This window comes from Talpa europaea (assembly GCF_964194135.1).
Source record: "Talpa europaea genome assembly, chromosome: 7".
Lineage (NCBI taxonomy): Eukaryota > Metazoa > Chordata > Mammalia > Eulipotyphla > Talpidae > Talpa > Talpa europaea.
In genome coordinates, this window is record NC_140074.1 from 85,474,511 (window position 1) to 85,488,945 (window position 14,435).

General features: G+C 51.0%; 1 protein-coding gene across 3 annotated transcripts in view; it reads left to right on the plus strand.

The window, feature by feature from the left end:
• Positions 1-14,435, plus strand: part of ABR (ABR activator of RhoGEF and GTPase) — a gene marked incomplete at both ends in the record, with an annotated part of 132,654 nt that overhangs the window by 43,888 nt on the left and 74,331 nt on the right. Inside the window, one exon of one of the 3 annotated variants that reach the window (XM_084237188.1) lies at positions 11,470-11,604. The exons of the other annotated variants lie outside the window; for them this stretch is intronic. Coding sequence (XP_084093314.1) covers positions 11,470-11,604 — 135 coding nt within the window. Of the gene's footprint in view, positions 1-11,469; positions 11,605-14,435 lie in introns of those variants that run through there. 3 annotated transcript variants of the gene reach the window in all.

A 14,435-nucleotide genomic window follows, 5' to 3' on the forward strand; every position in this document is an offset into this window, starting at 1 on the left:
AGGCACCGTTATTGTCTTCATTTTACAGTTGAGGAAACTGAGCCTCGGAGAGGTGACATCATTTGCTCAAGAGCAAATGGGGCTCTTGCGGGGCCAGAGATTTATTTAAACTCAGGTCCTTCTGATATTGGAGGCTGTGCCTTTGACCAGGCCCACTTGGATATCACCTCCCTGCTGAAGCTTTTATAGACCATTGCTGAGCCCTTTGCTGTCTGGGAAGTGTCCACAGTGACTCATGGAGCACATCTGCCTCGAGAGAGCAGCACCCCCAGTCCTCATCTCTGTGAACTCTGTCAGTAGTTCTGGAGCACCTAAGGATGCTCCCCTGGTGTCTGTGGCACTGAGCCAAGTGGCCTTAGGATGGCCGGGGAGGAGGAGAGGCCAAATGCAGTCTCATGAAGATGGGATGAATCACTAGCTTCTCTTCTCCTTGGTTCCTTCTGCAGGCTTGGGATTTGGGTTTAAGGATGCAAAACAAGGAGGTTGTTTCTGGATGGCTAGAAAGCCTACTCCACTGCCTTTGGATGGTGTGGGAGACCTGGGGTGGGTGGGTTAGCGATAGCAGTGGTCTCTATCCTCTCAGGCATTTCCAGCTGCCTGTCATATCAAAGATACACTCTCCTCAAGTTGTCAGTCCTCATCGTAGCAGCCTTGCTCTGTGCTCCACCCCTTGTCTGGACTTTCAGAGAAGACTAACAGGCAGCTCCTTAGTGCCTGGTGAGTGCTAGGAGCCCACAGACTACCTTGCCACCTAATTCTTCCAGCCGTTGGGGCAGTCCCCCCATTTTATCGATGAAGAAAGTAAGACTGAGAGGGGTTCCTTCACCTGCCCTAGTTGAGAAGGGGTAAGTAGGAAGCAGGTAGTGGCCGCCTCCAGAGCTGGCCCTCTCTGTCCCTTCTGCCTCACCCCCACCTCCCACCTGGTTGGGATCTGTCTTTCCTCCCAACCACACCTGGCTGACCCGGGCATCCCCGTAGCTCTCACATCCTATCGGATGTCCCTGTCCCTGCTAGGGTGCTAGGGTCACAGTTCAGTGATGTATTTCACATCTGCTGATACTCCCAAAACTACCTTTCATCAGTGAAGGTTTCCTGATTGCCTGCCGGTTCCAGGTGCTTTGGATATGAGGGTGAGCCCATTCTCTGCCCTTGAGGCCCCAGTGCCTTTGCGGGTGGGGCAGGAAGGAAGACTGATCCACATAATTACACCGGCAGGGTTAAATTGCTGCAGAAACAAGTACTGCGACAGCCCCCTGAGAATGTCCATGGTGCGGTGACGTATGCAGCCATACAGAGCTCAGCCGCCAGAGGGCAGAGGCGTCCGGCCAGTCAGCTGACTGGCTCTCACCCTGCAGCCTGTCTTCCATCGCTGTCACTCAGTACTCCCACTCGTTCTGCGTGCCTGTGAGGCCATAAAGTCTTTCTTTAACTCGGACCGTACTCTTGTTGACCTTCCACCTCCAGGATTGTGACCGGTTACTTTATCTGGAGGGCCAGAGAGACCTCCCGCCCCACCCTCCTGCCGGCATGGCAGAAAAAGCAGACACTTCGACAGCACTTACTAAATGCCGGATGCAGTTACAGGATCTGTAAATATTAACTCTTTTCCTCCTCGCCATACAGAATCTTGCATCATAGGCACTGTTTCTTCCCTCTTTTTACAGATGTGGAAATTAAGGTGCAGAGAGGTCCTATAACCCACCTTAAGTCCCACAGCTGGTAAGCGGTGGGCGACCTGCCACCTCCGCTACCTCTCCAGACCATACACCTTACCATCCTTGTTCTAGCTCTTCCTGGCAGCCTGGAGAGTTTCATCCCTTCAACTGTAAATGGGGATAAACACCTCCTATCTGGAAGAGCTGTTGTAAGGGACATAAACAACCTGTAAATGCCTAGTGGCCATTTTCCCATTTGGCCATAACTTGCCCTCCTACCCAGTGGCCCCCTTCAAGCCCTAAGCCCACCTTGGTGGACACCCCCAACACTAGGGTTAATGCCTTGAGGAAGAGTGCTGGGAAATAAGTAGAAATGGTCCTTTATCCTCTTTCCTCAGAGCCTGGTTTCTCGTTCTGGGGGACATCTAGAGCAGGGTTTGTGCTCTGGAAATGGCCAGGTAATTCTTTGGTTTTGTTATTTTGAGATTCCCCCCACCACCATCCTTTGTGTCCCCTGTCCTTTCCCTCTCTCCTCCCCCTTAACCTCAGAGCCCTCAGGATGTTTATTGATGTCGTATGTGTTTAAGAGTCTACCTTATCGTGTGTCTACTTTCAAATGTCCAGCGTTTGTTTTAATCATTCCGACTTACTATGCTGCACATAATTCTCTCAAATTTCCTCCATTTTGTTGAAAATGGCTGCATTTCATCCTTTTTGGAGCTATCTAATAAAATACTCCATGGTGTGAATGTACCACATCTTCTTGACCCATTTGGCTGTCAGTGGACGTTTAAGCTGCTTCTATATGTCTCAGCTATTATAAATGATAGTACTTTTAAAATTGTGGAACATATGGAGTATTTTGCTGATGGTTTCATATTCTGTGGCTAGATTCCCAAGAGTGGGATTGCTGGGTCATGTGGTATTTCCGTTATGAGTTGTTTAAGGTAAATCCAGATTGTTTTCCATATTCCCACCAACAGTGTAATTGGGTTCCTTTTTCTCCACATCCTCTCCAACCCTTGTTTTAGGGGATCTTTCTAAGATGTGCCATTCTTACAGGTGTGAGAGATAATTCTTTGTTGTGGGAGATTATCCTGTACATTGTTGATTGCTTAGGAGCATCCCTTGCCCCTTCCAGTAGCACAGCCCATAGTGTGACAACCAAAAATGTATCCAGTCATTACCGAATGGCTTGAGGAGCAAAATCACCCCTGGTTGACAACCACTGGTCTAGAAAGAGGTTGGCAACATGAGTATGTAGAGTGGTGGCTCTACGAGGGGTGAGGGAATGGAGTCCCCTGGGCACCTTTACTAAGTGGGAAAAATAGGTACTCAGAAGACAGTAAGTGAAAGCAATCCCAGGAGGCTTACAGGACCTGGTAAAGATCTCCCAGGGAAGGTAAATCAAAGTATTCAGACTGGGTGGATGTTCCTGCAAAACCAGTTATATGATGTGGGCCCCTCGGGCTGAGGGGAAGCCAGCCATCCCACAGCCTAGCGGGTATCTTATTAGGGAGGTGACTGGGGCAGAGGTGGGAGAAAGGAAGGCTGCTTGCTCTACCCCCTTTTATACTCTTTGTATATGTAATATTGTGAAAGGATTACCCAATTAAAATTCTTTTTTTTAAAGATTTATTTATTCATGCAAGAACTGGGGTACAGGCCAGAGATAGAGTGGGGGGTGAGAGGATTCACCAGAGATAGAATGGGGAACAGGTGGATTTACTGAAATACACTGCCTAAGGGAGCAGCGGGTGAGTCAAGAGAGGTCTGCTGCACCATGTGGGTTGCTCTGTAGCTGGGGATCGAACTCGTGCTGCAGTGGCTGCAGACAGCTTCATAGGTTGCGTCTTAACCCTTTGCGCCACCAGGGAGGCCCCAATTAAAATTCTTAAAATTTATCTTGTATTGCCCTGGAGGACAGGATAAGGACAAAGTTACCATGAGATAATATTTGAGTAAATATTAAAAGAATATTTCAAGTATTAGAATTGCCCAGTAGTAGGACAAGCAGTGAGTTTCCTGTTCTTGGAACCCTTCCCTGGAAGGATTCAAGCAGAGGCTGGTAACTGAAGGTAGAGAGGACATTCCTTCATTGGTAGGACTGTGGGTTCCCTTTAACCCTAGGGAGCCCATATCATATGATCAGTTTCCATAGAAACCTCCACCCAATCTGAACCTTTTATCTTGGGCAATCCCTTGTCTTGCTCTGCAAGTTTTCTGTGGTCATTTCTACTTGCTAAGTGTTTTCTGAGCACTCGCTTTTTATAAAATACTGTTCTGGGTGCTATGGGGAGTAAGAGGTTGCCTCTTACCTTCCCCCACAGGCATATTCCCACAATCATTTTGTTTCTTTTTGTTAAGAAGAAAATAACATGATTTTTTTTTTTCTCAAACACCACCCTTTCCCTCCCTCCTTCCTCTTAACCTCAGAGCCCTTAGAGCCACAATTCTTCTATTCAAGGCTATCTCTGCAACAGCCTTGAGATAGATGTACAATGTCTCAAGGGGGAAGTCATGTGACACCCAGTGGAACAATCAAGGAGGGAGTCATGGAGGAGGTAGCCTCAGAGAGTAGGTGGTGTTTTGCCTGGGCATTGACCAGGAAGAACATTCTAGGTAAAGAGGGCCTGGATGTCCCAGAATGTGGGAAAACCTCTGGAAGGTTGAGGGGAAAAAATGTTCTGGTGTGACTGGGGCTTTGGGTTCATTGGAAGAGGTACAAGGTGAGACTGTGAGTGGACTGGGCTCCCCACTCTGTACTCCTCATACTCCTTCTCACCCCTACCATCAAAGAGGAGGTGTCTTCCGAGGGCTTAACTTATGCCTGACACTACCCTACCTGTACTAGGTCCTTACTACAACCCTAGACTTGCTGTTCTAGTTATCCTCATTTTGAAGATGAGAAAACTGAGGCCCAGGAAGTTAAAATGACTTGTCCAAGGTCACACAACTAGCAAGAAGCAGAGCTAGGGTTCACATCCAGAATCTAGGGGAGTTTTTTGTTTTTCTTTATTTGTTTTATTCTATAAACAGTGTCATTACTGGCTGATAGCCAACATTTGCTTTATGTAATTAAATTCTATACACACTTTTTGGAGTGACTAATGTAACAGAGAGGGAAGACAGAGGAAAGAGAATGATTATATCTAGGAGATGATGAACCTGATTCCATCTGCAACTTTAACTAACTACGCCTGCCCTTGAGTCAGTTCTCATTGGCCACCGGTCTGTGGAGCTCCAGAAAGTCTGGAGGTGGGGCTTGAGCTTCTGCCAAGAAAGTTGGGAGGGCCAAGGATAGGCAGAGAGGAGGGTGTGGGGGCTTCAAGCTAAGGATAAGGCCTGGAGGTGAGAATGTGTCCAGTCCTTTGTGGGGAGTGGGAGAGAGGGGATGGCAATGAATGGCAGAAGCTGTTGTCAATAGTTTGATCAGGTTGAATCATCAGAAGTACCCACTGCCATATCTGGACTGACTTGGTGGCTTCCTGCTTGGCACAGATTGAGCAATGCTTCAGAAAAAGGAATCTGATGTCAGTGGGAATGGTCATGTCACTACTCCCTGCTTGAAAACCTTCAATGCTTTCCCTTTGTTCTTATGGTAAAATCCAACACTTAGTAATGCTGTCAAGGCCTCGATGACCTGGCCTTGGCCACTTCATTTCTGGCTACTTCACCCCTGCCTATCTCATTTACCAACCCCCAACTAGAATATGAGCACCATGTGAGGGAGTTTGTCAGTTTTGTAACAAAACAGTGGGGCTCTTGGCAAATTCTAATGCCGAGAACTGGGCCTGGCTCATAGTGGGGCTCAGTAAATATCAGCTGAATGAATAAATGAACCCAGACTGAACTCATTTCATTATGCCACAGCATGGCTAACCCCTGTTCATTTTAGGTATGCACTTTAATGTTGCCTCTTCCAGAGACCCTTCTGTCACCCCATCCCCTTTGCTGTGGCACATGCTATCTTGTGCCCCCAGAACTCACTCTACTTCCCAATCATAGCATTTACCACATTTCTTTTTTTAACTTCTTTTTTTTTTAAAGATTTATTTATTTATGCATACAAGAACTGGGGTACAGGCCAGAGGTGTCAGGGCGGGGGGACAATTCACTAGAGACAGAGTGTAAAACAGAACAGGCAGACTGACTGAAATACACTGCTGAGGGGAGCAGTGGGCAGGTCAGTAGAGGTCTGCTGCACCATGTGGGTAGCTCCCTGGTTGGGGATTGAACTCGTGCTGCAGTGGCTGCAGATCGCTTCATAGGTTGTGTCTTAAACCCTTACGCCACCAGGGAGGCCCCTTTTTAACTTCTTTAATTTTCTTGATTATATCACCAGTAATTCTAACTTTACAGAAATCTATAATAAAGGAAGAGAACTTCTGTTAAGAGTTGGTTGTGTATTTTTCCTTTTTCCATGTGAGATACTGTGTATCTTTTTTTTTTAAATAATTTTCACCTTCTTCCTCTTTTTATTTATTTATTTTTTTTTTTTTTTTGCATAGAAGATCTGGGGTATAGGCCAGAGGTGCAGAGGGTGATTTACCAGAGACAGAGTGGGAGCAGACCAGGCAGATACACTGAATATACTGATAAGGGGAGCAGCGGGTGAGAGAAGAGAGGTCTGGTGGACCATGTGGGTCAGCTCCCTGGCAGGGGATCAAACTTAGGCCTTAGAGGTGATAGGTCTGAGACTTAATCCCTAGGCCATCAGGGAAACTCCCTTATATATCTTTTTAAGTGGGATCACACACTGGTACTGTTACACAGTTTGCTTTTGTTATCTTACCTAGAAAGTCTTAGACATCTAGCATGTCAGTAATTAAACACCTACTTCATTCTCCTTCATGACTTCATGCAGTGTTTCATTTTATGAATGTACTGTATTCATTTAACCAATCCTCTTCTTAAGAAGTTTGGGCTGTTTCCAGCCTTTCAGTGTTGTAAACATCACTGCAGGGGGCATCTTTGTACATTGATATTTATGTTCTTGTAGAAATATTTCTACATAAGAGTCCCTTAAAGTGAAGTTGCTAGGTCAGAGGTTTTGAACATGTAAAATCACAATAGATATTTCCATGGGCCTCACCCCCTGTCATCCTGGGGTGGCTCACTATGTCTGTCCCTGAGATGGTCAGCTGCATGGAGGGAGGCAGAGTGCCCTGTTTGTGGCCACGTTCTGGATGCTGGTGCAGTGCCTGTCCTCAACAGGCACTGATTCCCCTTGACTGAGTGGGTAGGGGAGTGAAGGGCTGTCGAATGAATGTGAGGAAAGCCCAGTGGGTTGAGGGGGTGACCCATCACTGACTTTGAGAATGTGGGTTTGGTGAATGTCAGGGATCTTAATGCACACCCCTTGCTTTTAGAGGCATCTGTGTACCCACACCCTCTTTCCATGGTGTCCTTCTAGCCCATTTCTCCAAGTCCATCACCTGTCCCTTCCCTCTTCTGTCCTCCAGCTGTGCGCTCAGTGTTCCTTACAAGCCTCTCTTTTCTGCCTGAGAGACCTTTCTTTCCCTTTCTTTCCAGTATGCCATTCAAGCTTTTCCTCTGAGGCAGGGTGCGCCTTTGTCCTGTGTCCTCACTGTGCTGACCAGGGAGTGCACTGCCTCGTTCACTCATGTGTCCTCCATGTAGGCTGAGAGCACTCTAATGCAAGGTCTCCATCTCCCAGATTTGTGTGATTGTGATCCCAGGCTTCCTCTGGGTGTGAATGAACAGATAAGGGGACAGGTAAGATCAGGAGTCAAAATGCAACATTGTTGTGGTGGTGTAGGTGTGAGATGCTGAAAATCTTGGTAGTGGGGTGGCTTTGGAAAAGAAAAAGAAGGAAGAGCCAAAGGGACTTGGTAAAGGGGATGTGGGGCCTGAGGTAAGAAGGGTCACAAGATGGTGGCTCTGCCAACAGAAGTGGTGAAGCCAGAAGAGGAAGCCGGGTTTTGGGCGGGGGAGGGCCACTTGGTCTGGAGTTGAGGAGCTGTGGCTGGGAATTCCAAGTGAGAACATCCAACAGCGCAGCTTGGAACTGAACGAGATGCTGGAGGAGCAGCTAGTGATGGGCTGCCTTGGTCTAGGATGAGAAGGGTAGAGAGCAGATGGTTGAGGCTGGTCCTGGGTATAGCGGTGGGTGGTGTGACTCCACATTTATAAGAAGCAGGAGAAAGACAGTCCAACCTAAATCAGAGTGGCGAGAAACAGTACCTGCATGGCCATGGGAGCCAAGGGATCTGAAAGTCCAGCCTGCAGGGAAGCAGAAGAGTCAAAGAGGTAGGCTCTGACTTTGGAATAATGCAGCTTGGGAGCCTTTGAAGTGAGCTTCTCTGGGGAGGGAGGATCAGGAGCCAGGCTGAACCAGGCAGAGTATGGGGGCGCTGGGAGGAAGCTCTCGAGTCCAGGGCTGGCTCAGGGCATTGTAGGGGGAAGGGAGGGAGCACTGTGGGACTTGTGAGTCACTTCCCCTCCAGGGGAGGACTGAAGGCCTCTCAGTGGAGTCTGAGTGCCCAATGGAGATGGAAGGGCATTCTGGTTACTCACTGGAATTTCCAGCCGACTGGGGTGGGGTGGGTGGGGTAGAGATGTCTTGGATGTTCAGGGAGCAGCTTCTGAGATGTTTTTAAGGTTTGGGGGAAGAAATGACACCTCATGCCTCCTTGGGTGGGGGAACGGACACAGAAGGCGCCCTTGGGATTTTACACCCTACAACGAAGTCACCTGCTTGTCTGAATGGTAGGAGCAGCCCATGCCATGCATTTGGCACCTGCAGGGCAGACAGAAACTATGGCACAGAGCCCTTGGCCGGCATACTTGTGCCCTAGGGAGTGCCAGGCTTGGTTGTTCCCAAACCTTGCCTGCCCAAACCAAATGAGGAATTGTGGCTGAAAGGGCCCTTCAGATGTGCCCAGCTATTTATAACCCAAGCAGGGCAATTACAGGGGAAAACCAGGGAATGAGGGAGAAGGCAGGGTACAGAGTGGAGTGTACTTCTGTGGAACCCTGTGGGCCAAGCTCTTACCAGGGCCTGTCAGTCCTGAAGCTCAGAGAGGGCCCAGAGAGGGCCCAGAGAGCCTACCCCAAAATGCTGGGTCTACATCTTAGCTTTGGTGATAGGCCAGTGACAAGGACAGGTTCTCTGCTCTAACCAAATGGGCCCTCAACCAGAGCTCAGAGATTCCAGACACTGGGGGCGGGGGGGGGGGGTGGAGGGGTTTCAGATAAGAAGCCATGTGCATTCTTCTCCTTCTCCTTCCTCTCTCCTTCTTAACCCTCCTCTCAGCTTGACCTCAGCAGGGGTGCCTGGTGGAGAAGAGAGGCAGTGATACCAGGGGGACTCAAGATGGTGCATGGTTGATCCTCCTTTGGAACTCGTTTCCCAGAGAGTCCCTGTGGATATACAGTTGCCCCCAATGGGACGTGACATGTGTGGCAGGATGCTGGTGACAGAAACAGCTCAGACACCACATCACTAAGACCCATACTGGCTAGTCCTGGCCACAGCATACTGGGAGAGAGACTTGAGAGCTGGAAGCATGAATTAGATTTTGAGGGAGTCCTGGCTAGAGACAAGGTTGAGGAGACAAGGTTGAAAAGGGCTTAAGTGGGCTGGAGCTTCAGGGCCTACCACCCAGCATCCTGTTTTTACTTGATCTACCGGGTTGCTGGCTTCAGTTATACAAGTCTGCAAAGTTCAGTGGTGAGTTGGTAGTGTGTGAAGCTGAATTTGATTCCAAGATGCCAGTTCCAGTGAAGAGATGGGACAGATGAGATATTGAGGGACACCCCCACTCACCCATCCGTCCTTCCCCACAACTCTTCACCTTCCTTCAAAGAAACTACCAGTTGCAAGAAAAAAGGTGGCAACCAGTCTCTCAGCCACATTCAGTTCACAGTTGTATTTCATATAGATTGCACTGGCTTGGGTTTTTTTTTTTTTTTTAAATTCTTTTTTTTTTTAAATTAATTTATTTATTTATACAAGCACTGGTACAGTCAGAAGCGCGGGAGGGTGAGAGAATTCACCAGAGCCAGAGTGGGGAGCAGAGCAGGCAGAAGGACCAAAATACACTGCTGAGGGGAGCAGTGGGCGGCAGGAGAGGTCTGCGCGCCATGTGGGACCCTCGCCCTGTGGCCGGGGATCGAACCGGCGCTGCAGAGGCTGTGGGCAGCTTCACAACCCAGCGCTCAACCGCTGCGCCACCGGGGAGGCCCTGGCTTGGGTATTTTAATGAAATTTATTTACCATTTTAAAATGGAGAGATTTCACCTAAGAATGCAGATTTGTATTTTCTCTTGAATAATCTGAGATGGGATAACCTTGAACCTGCATTGCTCCTGACTGCCAGCCAGAGCTGAGCGGCTGTTTCTTCAGTTCACCCAGTCCCTACCTGGCTCACTTCACTGACCCATCTTACCTGCACCCTCATGAGTGCTGGAGTTTGCCAACTTTGCCCTGGGCCTTGTGCTGTGAAAGAGCTTTTCTTTAGTGCTGCCTCTAAACTTCTCCCCTATAAGAATAGGCCTAAGTACCTGTCCCAGTCAGGGCCAGGGAACCAGAATGGGCATTTCACCCTCTGGATGGATTTAGCTTCTGGAGCTTTGAAGAAGCCAAGGGGTGCTCCCTGCCCTGGGTGATGTGTGCTCTCCCCTAGTGGGGCTGACCGTTTGTGCATATCCCTCCCTGCTAAGGGGAAAGACCCCAAGGACTTGATAGTGTTAGCTTCTGCAGCACGCACGTGTGAGTAGATGTGACAACGCGGCCTCTGCCTGCCGAGCCCCCCGCTGCAGACCCTGACTGGCACTTGTGCTTCTGTTGTGAGGCCGGTCAGGCTCCTGTGCTCTGAGCACTGTGTCCTCAACCTTGTAGGCGGTGAAAACTGTGGTTTCTCACCTAGCTTTGGCCTCCCCTCCGCCAAGGTGTCAAGAGCCTGAAGCAGAGGTGAGAAGAGGACTGAGGCTTTTGGGGACTCCCGAGGCGACTCTGACCCGGTCCCTAAGAGGCTGTGCTGGCAGCTGCTCCTCCGCTCCGCCCCCTGCCTGCTCGGGGCTCTGGTGAGGGGCTGTAAATAAAGCCTGTCTCTCGCTAGCAGACCTCCCCCTGCGCCCGGCCCGTCTGCGGCCTCGTGGCCCCTCCTCCGCGCTCCAGAAGCCTCCTCTAGCTGGCTGGCCGGGTGACCACGGAAAGGAGCGGCTCCACCTCACAAGTCAAGTCGTGCATTTCCTGTGTATTAATAGCGAACGTGAACCTCGGAGTCCAGAAAGGGCGGGATTTGTGGGGCCGGCGGCGGCGGCGGGGCGCCTGGACCGAGCTCGGGGAGCGGCGACGGAGGGCGCGCGGGCCCCGCCTGCACCCGGGCCGGCGCGCACAGCAGGAAGGGCCGCGGCGGGCGCGCTGGGGCGCCTCCTCCTGCTCCGCCGGCGCGCGCTCTCCCCGTGACGGCTCCGAATCGCGGCGGCCGCGGCGGAGGAGCTCCCCGCCGAGAGGCAGCCGAGGCCGGCGGGGCTGCGCTGGAAGACCCGCTTCCCCTTTCTCGGGGTGGGGACGCGCGCGAGGCGGGCCCGCAGCCCCGGCGCTCTGGAGGGCTGGAAGCGGCAGCAGGAAAAGGTTCATAATGGAGCCTTTCATCGGGAGCCCGTGGCCAGGTGCCAGGACTGACTCCAGGGAGGCCAGCATGCTGGTGTAGGCCTGCCCTGCACGCTCTTCCCTCCCGGCCGGCCTCCTCCCGGGCGGCGGCGGCAGGAGTGCTGCTGCCGCTGCCGCTGCCGCTGCTGCGCGGACCCTGCTTCCTGTTTGCCCGCCGCGGCGCCGCCTGCCATGGAAGAGGAAGAGGAGGCAATAGGCTTTTTGGACAAGGTTCTGGAGGATGAAGATGTGTTTCTCCTGGAGGAGTGCGAGTTGGGAACCCCGACCAGCCCCGGCTCAGGGTCCCCCTTCTTGATGACTGTGAAGGTGGGAATGTGACACGCCCTTGATGCTTTTCGGGGGAGGGGGCAGGGCTAGCAGCTCTCTGCCGAAGCTGTGTGCGGACAGAAATGGCTGATGTGAGCATCAACTTCATGGCTGAGTGGAAGCACCGCGCTCGGGCTGAGAGGGGCTGGCGCATGCCTGCGAGGGGATTCAAGGGGCTGCGCACCGGAGCAGCTGTTCCTGGGGGAGAGGTGCAGGGCTTGCCTCCTCCCCCTGGACCAGTTGTCCTCAGGGGGAGTGGCTGCTGGCCTTCCCCAGGCCAGCTGTGCTGGGGACTTTCTCTGGCAGTGACGTGAGTCACCGGTGGGCAGCGCTGGCTCAGTGGTGTGAGCCTGCTGCCCCAGAGGAGCTGGCTGACCTGAAACCAAGAGGCAATAATTCATTGTTTCCATGGCAACTGTAGGATAAGTGCACTCATGAAGTTCATGCCAAGGGGCCACCCTCTTCTAGCATGGAGAGCGAGGACTTGATGAATCTGGGCTAGGACAGGAAAGCATTTAGAGTGCTGGGCAACCAGAGTTTGCCAGGTTCCCTTGAAGGGGAAGAATTGGATCAGCTGAAGAGAGGGTGGTAACAGCTGACTTGGAGGCAGGAGCCAGGTGGGAGGTGCTTGTCTCAAGGTGGGCACTGGCAGGAAGCATCTGCTGGACCCCAGCACACTCACTCTGGAACTGTGGCCATTGTTTGCAGCAATGCCCCTTCCGGTCATAGAAGTTACCTCGAAGGTAGAGCAGGCTGGAGTATTTGCATCAATTCCCTTGCTGTGTCTTTACCCTCTCCCCCCAGGGGCAGGACTCCCCTTTGAAACCACGAGGCACTGCCTGAGTCTGGCAAGGGCCCACCACAGGGATCCCCTTCTTTCACCTGGGCCCACTTCTAAGAGCTCTGACCTCAGCCTTTTGCTATCTTTCCTGTGACTAGACTAGAAGGAAGGGCCAGTGAGAACAGACAGCAGGGAGGCTGCAGATTGCAAGCCAGGCTTCCTAACAGAGATGGCCCATTGGTGTGCCTCCCTGGGCCTGTCTCCCCAGGCAACACTGCCCCAGAGGGTGTGGTGCACAGAACACCGCTGTGGGCAGGAGGATGCCACTAAACCTTCCTGGGCCTCTTTGTCCCCTGTGAAGGTGGGGATCACAACCCTGCCCCACCCACACTAAGTGTGGTTCTGAAGAGGAGCTAATGGAAGTAAAAATAGACTGCATACCCATGTAGATGGCTGGTGTATTGAGTCTGGGTGGAGCAGTAGCTGTGGGCCTGGGTGTGGAGCTGAGAGGAGGTTTAATGGGAGGCTGGCAGTGGCTAGAGCCCCACCCCTGGTTCTCTCTTACCGTGTAGCCTGCAGTACTGGGGCTATATATCTCATTGGGCCTGTGACGGCCTCTGCCCTTAGGGTTTCACCAGTCTCCCATCACAAACAGGATGGGGAAGTCTGGTTTGAATCAAAAGCGCGGCTGGGAACTTACTAGTGTGTGGATGGGAGGTATGTGGGGTTCCTAGCAGATCTTCTCTGAGAAACCCTCTCCAGCACAGATGGGGTCCTGTTCATGTGCTGCCTTATGGGTTCACTGTTACTCTGGACCCTCGTCTTAGCTCATACTTCATTCTGTTTAGATTCAGAACTCTAAGACACCCTCAAGGACAAGGGCCATGTTGTATTCATTGCTGAGTGCTGCATAGTGCTTGGTGCATGGCTCCGGCCCTGTGAATTTGGGGCTGAGTGAGGCTCCTTGGGATGCACTAAGGCTGTACTGTGTCCCTGACCTTATTCCATCTCAGAGGTGTTCTATGAAGGCAGCACATGGACCCTAGCAAGCCTGAAAACACATCACACCTAAAAAAACCCGCCTCCTTCCTCATGAGTGCCCAGTGGCCTTCCCCTCTACCTTGCTGCCTCGATAATCCTAAGATTTGTCTCCAACATGGGGGATGGGAGCCTTTCCTGAGTATTAGGGAATTCCAGGTCCCTTGTGTTGGCCTGAATACCTCTAAGATGCCCCCTAGAGAGGGCAGGCTTAATCATCTCTTTAGAGAAAAAGAAGCTAGGCGATTGCAGAGAGGTAGGAAGAAAATTAATTGAGTCATTCAACAGATACTGTCAGGTTGTGTCCTATTTGAAACACTCTGCCTGGAACTGAGGAGGAGATAAGGTGAATAAGGCGTGGTCCTATTTCACGGAGCTCACAGTTCAGAGCAAGGGGCAGGTACACAGATAATAGGAATATAAAGAGAAAGACGTCAGGGCCACGGGAGGGTTCTGATGAAGGAGTGCCAAATTCAGAGGAAGGGAGATCACTTCTAGTTGAATCAGGGCTGGACTGGGTGCTCGCGTGTGGTCAGGCTCATTTCTGGAAGGTGTGCCCCTGTCCGGGGCCGCGGACCATCTTTGCACACTCCAGTATGCTGGACTTTTCTTGGCAGTTGGTAGGAATCCAAGGCAGTTCTCTGTGCTATTACTTTACATCAGGAGTACTTACCTTAAACAGCAGTTGTATTCCTGAGCATGTGCCCAAATGCAGGTTCCATAAATCAATCTTGTTTTCAGGGTAATTTCCAAAATGCTTCATCTTCCTGGAAGACAGATGTAAAGATGGCTAGAGCTAGAGCTTGCTACGGCCTTCAGTCCAGACTTCCTTTTGAGGAGTTAATGATCTGTAAACTAATAATAATGCAAATACTTATATACAACACTTTGCAGACTGGGGGGTGATGGTGCTACTTCCCAAAAATCTTTCTTGCTATTCTATTTTAAGATACATAGGACTGATAGGGGCCTTGCTATATAAAAGCTGCTATTTAAAGGAACTCATTTATCA